General features: G+C 35.9%; 2 protein-coding genes across 2 annotated transcripts; one reads left to right on the top strand and one right to left on the bottom strand.

Annotated features, from left to right (window-relative positions):
• The first annotated feature begins 3850 nt into the window (after positions 1-3850).
• LOC148958256 (uncharacterized) lies at positions 3851-4651 on the top strand. Its single transcript, XM_089113134.1, has one exon. It carries the CDS (start codon positions 3851-3853, stop codon positions 4649-4651), a length of 801 nt encoding a protein of 266 aa, XP_088969260.1.
• Positions 4652-5517: 866 nt separating this feature from the next.
• LOC135695147 (uncharacterized) lies at positions 5518-6588 on the bottom strand. Its single transcript, XM_065214136.2, has one exon. It carries the CDS (start codon positions 6586-6588, stop codon positions 5518-5520), a length of 1071 nt encoding a protein of 356 aa, XP_065070208.2.
• Between the last annotated feature and the right edge of the window lie 3650 nt (positions 6589-10238).

The following is a 10238-nucleotide window of genomic DNA, read 5'->3' as shown; positions in this document are numbered from 1 at the left end:
AAAGACTTTTGAATCTTCTTGAATCTTGGAGGAGAAATGATGTTTAAAAGTCTTCTCTTAGATTGAAGCTTGTCAAAGACAAGAACTTTTGGTTAAAGATGAATCGTTAGCAACTTATTTCCTTAATAGATTTAGCTTTATTGGCTGAAAATTTCCCAAATCGGAATCTTTTGCCACAAAGCATGTAATTGTAAATAAAATCTTTGCCAAGAAACACGTCTTAGCTATTTCAGCCGATTCCAGTTAGCTGTGTTGAATTAGCTTCTGTTAAATTGTAACATGGCGGTCCTTTTGAGCCTTTACAGCGGAATAAGCGCAAGCTTTGCATCGATAGACCCGTTGCTCTTTCCGGGTAATGGCGTCGTCCTATCTAGAAGGCAAAATTCAATTTGAAACATCCAGTTTTACTCACAGCATATAGTGACACGAACTGCTGCGTGCTGCATGTCCCACAGGTGCCATAGAATTCGAGTATTACGTGTACCGTTCTATTATTTAGTAAACCATTGATTTTTGAAATTGTTAACTGCAAATCAAATTTATTAAGCCGACTTGACAAAAGGTAATCTGATGTAAAGGTTTTGCATTCAATAGCATCATTCATAGAAATGATGTAAAACGATCATTTTCTCTGTGTTGTGAAAAGCACCTATATGTAAGTTTGAAGAACGTAGATACGTAAGCTGACTGACCAATTCAGCAAAAACAAGGCACATTCTCATCTTTCTTTTAGCATGTCATGTAAAAATACCCTATCTAATATTTAACAATTGTAATTTTCGTTGCTTTGCTGCTTGGAAGCATTGGTGTTGTTTTTGTTTTGTTATTGTGTTGTGGTTGTTGGCGTTGCTTGCTCTTCCTTTTTTTTCTTTTTTCTTCTTTTGGGTTTGTCACTGTCAAAGCATTATTGAAATTCATTTTGTAAACTCTTTGTAAAAACCTGAGTTCTCAAGACCTTAGTTTTCAATTGTTTTCAAAAAGTATGCATGAATATCGATTTTTTAACAAATTCAGTTAATAATAAATGGGCTCATTGCAAACTCACAATAATTTATTAGCATAACAGATATTTTTTAGACCTATCTACTATCTATGCAATAATACAGCAACCTAAATTTGTTATTGCGAAACTATTTAATCAGCACTGCTAAAATGTTAATTTTTCAATGCGACAAGACTTCTTTATCATTTATCAATAAGGAACTTTTTTTTCATTAAATCATCCATAAGTGAAAGTGAAAAGTTTTAAATGAATATTTTGCTGTTTTTTTCCAATTTACATGATTTGCTGGTGATTTACCAAAGAAAGCTTTGCATGAATCCATTTCTTCGTCTAAATTAGTTGTGCATGATCTGTAGAGCTGTTTAAAACTGCTCATATCCTTTGGACTCTTATATAGGCAGGTACAGTATTCCCAGGGGCAAATCACTCCAAGAAAATCTCGTACACCTTTTGTGCAAATCCTATTGTTTTATCTGAAAATCCTCGGAAATCCTATTGTTTAAGGGAAAGTCTCGTACGCTATTTTAGATCGCTTACAGTAATCCACTTTGTTGCTGCTGTTAGAAAGTATTAAAACCAGTAGGTCTCTGTGCCGCTTGAAAGTAACTTAAAAGTTGCTTGATTTCTTGTACACATAATATTTTAGAGAATAATCCTTGTACATGGATTGTTAAGAAACTTTGATATCCTGTTATTGCTTTTGACGTTGCTTTTCTTTCATTCTTCTTTATCATAGCATCAGAACAGGTGAATCTATAATAATCAAGTTGTTAACAAAACTTGAAGCTCTTCTCAGAAACAATTATAGCCTTCAGTATTTGGAAAGGTATGGAGACCCTAAACTATTCAAGATTGTTTCTGTGCTTTTTTAACTACCCTTTTATAGCAGCTATATTTAACTTTAACAAATCTTGTGTACCTTTAACCACTGTTCAAATTTTAGTGTCAGGAAGGCAATTTGCTGAAAAGTCTTAAAGCACTAATTGTAAGAGTGTGACTATAATATGACCAATGATATCGAACGTTGCATATCGATCAAGGCTATTATGCATAATCTATTACACTCTATACTCAATGATGTTAAAAAGGGTTGACATTATGAAACATGTTGCTAGAATCTTTGTAAAAAAAAGGTACTATCTGAAAAGAAAATCATGAAGTACCTATACTTGTGAAAACTAATAAAATCTGCTCCAAATTAGTTGAGATATGGTCATTGAAAGTCCTGAAGTTTACTAAACGATTACTATGGTTTTGGATTGCTCCCTAGAGCTTGGAGCCAAGACGAACGAAATTTTAGTGATTTAATAGGGAAAGAGTTGAACGAATAATCTGATTGGTTGGTTGGGTTGATTTGATTCAAATGATTCATGGATTCAAATAATGATGATGGAATGATTTGAATTAAACAGCTATACAGTGACATAAGTTATAATTAGCTTGATTCTAATTTTTTAATTTGGAATTCAATTTTCTGGTTGGTTCTACAGTTTATCATATGTGCAGCTACTTTGAGTTATCTTATTTAAATTACATGATCAGGCTTCAAAAACAAAAAACATAAATGTTCATGACATAATGAGTTCTTAACTTTAACGCCAGTTACATTCAGATATTTAGAAAAATCTCGACATGCATATTGTACGCAAAATGATAAAAATTAATCATTTAGGTCACGCTTTTTATGAACACTGTGTCACAATCTTTGAAACGTGTGCAAATGCATAACTATGTCGTGGGTTTACATAATTCAAACAGGGAAATGAATTTCTTCAATGCTCTGATCAAGTTTAATTCAATAGCCAACTGTCAGTAATTAAATAAACCGTTATGCAATTGAGTGAGCGTGATAAGGCAATCCTACGCTTACTAATACTTGAATAAATAGAGAGTTTCCGATTCACGACGCGGGAAGCGAAGACGGCTCACAGGGATCTAGAAACTAGCGCGGTCAAGGGGGATCCCACTTTGCTTGAGCCGTCTTGTTCCTGAAGACGACTCAAATTTTCGATTTTTACGTTGCGAGCTCGACGCAGAAATAAAAGGTGAGTTTTCTTCAACACTTTTGTAATACATCGTTATAAACTTAGATAATTCATTGACAGTTACCTGATGATCGCATTAGGTGTGAAAATTGGAGTGTATTTATTGCGTTTTTGCTCAGAACCTTTCTTTTCTACACACCACGGAGTGTTCAGCTCTGCCTGTCCTAATGGCACTGAGCATTATATGTTTTTCAAGTTGAATTGTTGGTAAATATCTAAATTTCCAGTGCCACAATAGACATATAGTAACGTTGTTTTTACATCTTTATTCCAGGATACATTTAAATCGTTCAAAATGGCCGCCAATTGTGAAGATTCACACAAAAGAACGCTCATGTTTGTATTGATTCCATTATTAAACAAATGCATTGAAACTTACTTATCCTGAAACCGAAATCAAGTGGCATTTACCGTTGAGAGACAGCAAAATAATGGTCAAAAGCCTGCCAGATTTCCTGATGTTTTGTTGAAGTTATCAGTACATACAAGGAGAAAGCCTGTGTATGATCAGTATCTGAATGGTCACCAACTTTGTATTCTTGAAGTACTCTTAAAGTAAAAAGTTAACTTGCTGGAATTACTTGCTTTTGTACTTGATGCATTTTTAAATTTACATTTTGAATAAACTTTATTTAAATTGTAATCTGTTTTATGTTGTTTTGAGTAGAACAAGTGGTTAGTTTACCTTGCTGAAATAGTTGAAATTTTTTCCTGGTCTCTCCTGAAATGGATGGGCTTTAAGGTCTCAGCCAAAACTTTCCTGTATATGTGTTGATATAAACTTATTTTGAATAGGCCTAAAATGACATGGACTAAAGATCATGATGTGCTACTTTGCCGTGAAATTCTGGCAGAGGAGCCTTATCAAAATAAGCATGGGTCAAGGGAAAGGGGGAAATGCTGGGACAAAATTGCAGATGCATTAAATGGAGTAGAAAGGCCAAAGTTCAGTGTTGATCAGAGAGCTGTTAGGGACAGATTTGTAAAATTAGAAAGGGGGTTTAGAAGGAGAATGAACGAAGAAATGAGGGCTAGTGGGGTAGCACCAGAACCCAGTGAGCTAGATGAAGCAATGGAGGATATTTTGGAAAGAAAAGACAGTGCAGAGCAGCAGCAAGCAAAGTGTGATGATGGTAAGAGACAGGCAACAGGGGCAGAGAAGGAAATGGCACAGGCTGTGAGGAAAAGGGCTATGGAGAGTCTCTCAGAAACTAAGGCAAGAGAATGTTCTAAGAGGAAAAAGGGTGGTGAGACAAGTGAGTATGTTGGGTACCTGAGAGAGAAACGTGAATCAAACATGAAACTGAGAGAGAGTGAAGTTAATTTGGAAAGAAAGAAAGTTGAAATAAAGGAAAGAAAGTTGGACCAAGAAACTGAGTTGAGAAAGAGAGAACTTGAGTTGAGGGTGAGGGAGATAGAGGTGAAAGAGAAAAGTCAAGAATTAAAGGCAAGGGAGCATGAACAATTTGAAGAGAAGTTTAAAGTATACGAGGAACAGCAAAAGATGATGAATGCCCAAATAGCGTGCATAAAAAATAAATTGACAATTATTGAGGAACAAAATTTAACTATTTTAAAAATATTAGAAAGATTTGAAAAGTAATATTGTTTGCTGATATTTGCTTAATTGTATTAAAAAAGTCAAAAGGTAAAATTATGTTGAATTTTTTTATTCTAAATTTTTTTCCAACTCATTTCTTAGAGAAATATTGGATAATTGATCTCAAATTTTAACTCTGTACAAATACAAATGTTTGGGTATCTTCTCGTGCTCCACCCAAAAGCACAGAGTTGTAAATAAGCACCATCCCTCCCCCCCCCCTCTAAAACACAGATTTGTATAAATATGGTACAGTAACATCACTTATGAAAGTTTTGATTATCTCTATTCAGTGCTATTTATTTAATTGGTTGTTTCAAATAAGTTAATCTTCAATTTCAGTTTAAAGAGCAGGTACTTTTTGCCTTAAAAATATTTTTTTCTTGCCTGTGATTAACAATTTATTTTCCTGTTTGCCTTTTCACTTACACTATGCTACATGTCTTTTCAAAAGATTCTTTAAGTTTGAGAAACAGGCAAACAAAACCAGGACCTTGATTTGAAAGTGAATATTTCTATAATTCTTTGTCATATGGTCAAGAGATTGATGTTTAAATTTTTAAGTGAAACCTAGGAACGATCAAGTCAAGTATTAATGGTTAAAAATATTCAAAATGTCAAAATTTTGGAATCTGTTAAAGCTTTTGATTTTTTTACATACTTTGGTACCCAAAAGGTTTGATCATTACTTTTTAAATATTCTACAGCAGGAATGCATCCTATGGTAGTTACAAAAAATTTTCCTTTCCATAATTTCTTTAAAGAGAAAAACAAAACAGATAATCGTGTGCTGTGTGAAAGAAAAGGAAAACTTAGAATTCTTGGTAGCTTTTAAAAAAGCTGTTTTTTAGATCTTTGATTGGTACAACCTACTGGAAATACTCTTCGATAGTTGGAGGATCGACATCAAAAAATTTTGAGGTGTTGTTGCCATATAAACATGTCAATCCGTTGCGTAGCAATGCACACACCATGTAGATCTTGCCAACTGCGCTCAAACCAATTTTAAGATCTTTTTTAAAATCTGTGAATTTAAAGTAATTCACAATATCTCCAAATACCCACTCAACAGAAATTCTAACTTGACTCATTGATTGGTTAAATGCCTCTTCCTCTGGAGTAAGGTCAGCCCTTCTGGCAAATGGGCATTGGAGATGCACTCTGTGGGGATAAGCTGGGTCACCATAAAGACACAATGCTTGGCCAGTTGGGGAAAATGAATGATGTTCCAGATCATGCAAGAGTCCTGACATATTTAACATGCCACTGTCATGTCTTCTTCCCTCAACTGGACCAAAAAGATTTGCAATGAGACCATTGGGAGTCACAACTGACTGGAACTTAAGGGCATGAACCCGTTTGTGTCCATTGTAAACTTCCCTCTGGTTGTCCTTGGGCCTACAAATCGGTCTTACTGTGCCATCAATGAATCCCCAGCAGTTATCCAATGCAGCACCTCTGTTGTGAATTGCCTGTGCATACATCTTCAGGTGTTGTGGGGAAAGCCATGGCTGGTTCAGGTTTTGAAGCCGGTCAGAAAATGAATCATATAAAAAATTAACAACAAGGTTAGTTATCATGCAAAGTTGAGGCACGGATCTTCCAAACCTTGGTATCAGGTCTGCATATCTGCATGGGTACGCAAAACGTTTCAGGCAAACACATAGTGCTTCAACTGGCCCCACTACCACTCCATTTGAGCACTTAAAAACATCTGGAAGGTGTAATGCAGCAGCGAGCCTAGCTATGTCTTGTTTCTTAAACCGAAACTCGACCTCACATTCGTCCTCTCGCATCCCATCCAGATTAAAACGTTCATATTTCCAATATGGAAGTCCAACATGCAGGTTTCCGTGTCTATTTGCCTCATGAAAAACAAGGAATTCGTCATCATCGATCTCGCCGTCATCGTGCATGAGAACTAACATTTCCTCCTCCATTTTCGATATAAAATCAATTTTGGCGCCTATTCTGAGTCGTCTTCCGCATTCGTAATTGAACACGCGAATAAGGGCGCCTCAACTCAGTTAGTACCCAGACCTCCATGAGCCGTCCTCACTTGAGTCGTCTTGAATCGGAAACTCTCTAATATTAAATTTGGGACAACCCTACATAATCATCCATTGACGAGACTCGTCTCAGTTCGTTACCTTGCAGCCTATATCTTTATTCAAGTTTATTCTTCTGTGATATCGTCTACGTGACTGGATAATGGCTCCTTACAATTATCACTCTAGATAATTTAATGGGCCTTTTTTCTAGTCTTTCAGCAATTAATGAGCGTTATCTCACTTTACTATGAAACAGCTGCAGCACGGTTTCATTAAAAACAGAGGCTCTTAACGCTTCAAGAACTACACTTTTCTAGCGACAACATAGATGTCCTGTCTTGAAGTAAGATAATAAAAGTGTATAAGAATAACGAAGGAAATCTTTGATTTATCACTTTTGATATCAGCAATGGAAAAAATGATATGGACATAACCGACATAAATTAGTGTGTTTCAAAAATTCAACTTTCTTATCAAAAGCGATCTTTTTACGGGAGGGGCCAAATAGATATCTCGACGACCTTTGGAGATATTGCAAATTTCAAATCAATTTTTGGAAATATTTAAAAGTGCATTCCTAAAAATTGCTCAAGCTGAGTATTGGCTTTTCTAAAAGAATTTGTGCAGCTTTTAATGAAAGCATGGCTTGCTCGACATTTGTGATTAAAAAGGGAACCTTTGTTTTGTACGAGGTCAGCTAATGGTTAGTCTTTCCAGACGTAGCCTTTACTTCAGCCTTTACTCCAGACCCCTAGTCTGGAACACAGGCTTGCCAGACCTTGCTCATCTGCATATTTACAGAACGACCTACAATAATCTACTTCACGTTATCACAATCTGAATCAAGCTAGAACGACCTACCATCACCTATTTTACCTAACTTGAACTCTACTACAACCTTGTGACCACAATAGGCAGGACATTTGGAGGAGTGAAACTTAGACAAAATTAGAATACAAAAATGTTCGTCTTCGTAGGTAAAGAACATGGAAACTCTCCGCGTGGCGTGCATAAAAATTAAAGAGGTTTATCCACTGGAATCACATGCAGAAATGTAGAAACCTGTAAAGAAATTTTGCTAGGGACTTATTAGATGTTTTCAGTTTGTATAGAACTGTTGTCGCATTTTCGAGCCAAAGGGAATGAATATGGACGCATGATTTCCCTAAAGGCACAGGAATTTGCGCATGCTAATAAAATTTTAGACTTATTCTAGCTTTCGGCCTTAAGTATAGTCATAGCACAGAACAGAAAAAGCACATGTTTCTATTTTATGTCCTTCTTTAGTTTTAAAGCGTTGATCTTGGCTGTTTTACCTACTTTCTTGGGTCGTAATAGAGTGTTGCAGTGTTAGTTTGGTTGAAACTGGAGCAATGTGGGTTGATGCCATTGTTGCTGGTAGTTGCGCACTTCAGCGGACACCATTTTTGATGCCATGTTCAGTGGCCGATTTGAGGGGGCAACTAGGGGCAGTTGCCCCTCCCTCATCGAGTTGAAGAAAGTCTAGTACCACTTTTTGGAAATTGTGCGGCCCTTTTGAAGAATGAGAATCAGGTGAAAAAGTTTCTGAAACTTCTAGGTTAAAATTACATCTAGGGTTACCTCAAAGTATACAACAATCATTGTGAAAAAATTTAGATAGAGGCCTTTTAGATTAGATGTTTGAATGGGTAAACAGATTCAGGGCAGTAGGCGGTGATGCAAAGAGTTCCAGAGCCCATCAGAGCAAGCTGAAGGTCACAAAGGTGTCAAAAAGACTTCTAAATACCCAATCTTTTCATTGAAATAATCCATTCATTAGCTTGCAGCAGTTGTTTAAATCTCTCTTCCTTGTGTCGATATTTTTATTTCAAGAACTTGTCAGTCATTTAAGAAAAACAATCATTTGCAATGCTACTGGTGTTAGATTAAACACATTCTGATAACTGTTACATATTTATACAGAGAACCTTTGTTAAATATTCCAACTTGAAGTTGATAATTTTGATGGTGCACCTACTACAGGCTCACTAGATAAAACTGCAAATATTCTTCTATCATTTCCAGATTTTTGCGTTTTCTAGAATCCACGACAAATTCGTACCTTTTCCTGAGTCCTTGGCAAATAAACTTATGCCACTGGTTTGGAAATTCAAGAAGCTCCTAGCAACTTTTCAAGGAAAAGCCTTCCAGAATCACAACACTTATCCTTTTTTGCAACCTTTTTAGACATTTTAGAACATGCTCAGGCTTTATGTCTGATTCTTAGGAGCTTTTACACTCTTCAGAGTATAAGACGTCAGAATATAGATCGAAAACTCAGAAACGCGAGCTAATGTGTGGATTTTCCCTTTCCACTATGTAATCTTGTACTTTGGATCTACGAGTACCTTTGGAAGGAAACCGAAACAGCACTCTTTTATTTATGTGATTGTGGATACGTCCCAATTTAAACACCCAGCACATTTTTATACATATAAAAACTGAGTGATAATCTTTCTACTGAGACAAATGCAACAATACGTGACCTAGACTTGTGCATAATCAGACCTCATTCGAACTTACGCCGTGAGCAGAGGTTTGGAAGGTTCTCATATTTTCAAAGATTTCTTAAAAGACGATAATTTAATTAAGTTCTCTTGGTAGACTGAAGTTCAGGATTTGGTTTGCAAAGCCCAAAAAGTAACCCACGCGAGATAAATCCAAGGATCATCGGGTAAATAAGTTTAAAGCTAATAGCATAGACATTTACATATATAACAGGCCTAAATAATTTCGTTCCAAAAAAGAATACAGTTAGTTTCGGTATTCATGTCCATTGTTTTTTCTTCTTATATGCAGTTGAGTCTATCAAGGAGAGTTTCCATGAAATAGTGTACATAACAATGAAAAATAGTGATAAGTATTCCCCTCAAAAGGTTTTGATTAATCATAGGAATAATAATTTCCAAGGAATCATAAAGCTTAAATATTTTGAAAGATTATTCATAGTATACACAAGCTAGCATAACTGCATCATGCCTCTCCCTTCAAAAGATGTCTTTATAATTGATATTCACAGATATTCTCGTTTCCTTCTTGTTGTGAACGTATGCGCTTCAGCCAACCCTGTTTTGTGAGAGGGATGTAAAGCTTCTGTTACTTTTTATGATGGAGTATTATAAGGACTGAGAGCAAAGCAACATAATCAGCTGCTAACTATGAATAAAACAGCTATGGCCACGAACATGCTGCGTGTGGATATGTTTGCTCTCTTTGAAGTCTGATTCACCATGAAACTTAATCTGATACTAAACTGAGGTGTAAGCATTGCATGTAGACTGCGGATACATGTCACATGTTCTGCATGATCACTGGCAACAAGCTAGCAGGATGATTATGAGATAAGCGTCAAAATCCTTATGCGCATATCTTTTTGGAAGCGATGTTGTTCGTAAGTCGTTTGGGATTATCTGGTTCTATTATGCAGCACAAAGGGAATTTCTCAAAGATTTCAGCATCGAGTGGCTTTATGCAACGATAACATTCAGCATATTAACAGTTGCAATCTAAATGTCAGC

Source organism: Rhopilema esculentum, chromosome 16 (assembly GCF_057945365.1).
Source record: "Rhopilema esculentum isolate cy_ngs chromosome 16, ASM5794536v1, whole genome shotgun sequence".
Taxonomy (NCBI): domain Eukaryota; kingdom Metazoa; phylum Cnidaria; class Scyphozoa; order Rhizostomeae; family Rhizostomatidae; genus Rhopilema; species Rhopilema esculentum.
This window is presented reverse-complemented; position numbering and strand designations above follow the sequence as displayed.

What these genes read in the sequence shown, in the direction of transcription:
- LOC148958256 (XM_089113134.1), top strand. Translation starts at nt 3,851, where the DNA reads ATGACATGGACTAAAGATCATGATGTGCTACTTTGCCGTGAAATTCTG.
- LOC135695147 (XM_065214136.2), bottom strand. Translation starts at nt 6,588, where the DNA reads ATGGAGGAGGAAATGTTAGTTCTCATGCACGATGACGGCGAGATCGAT.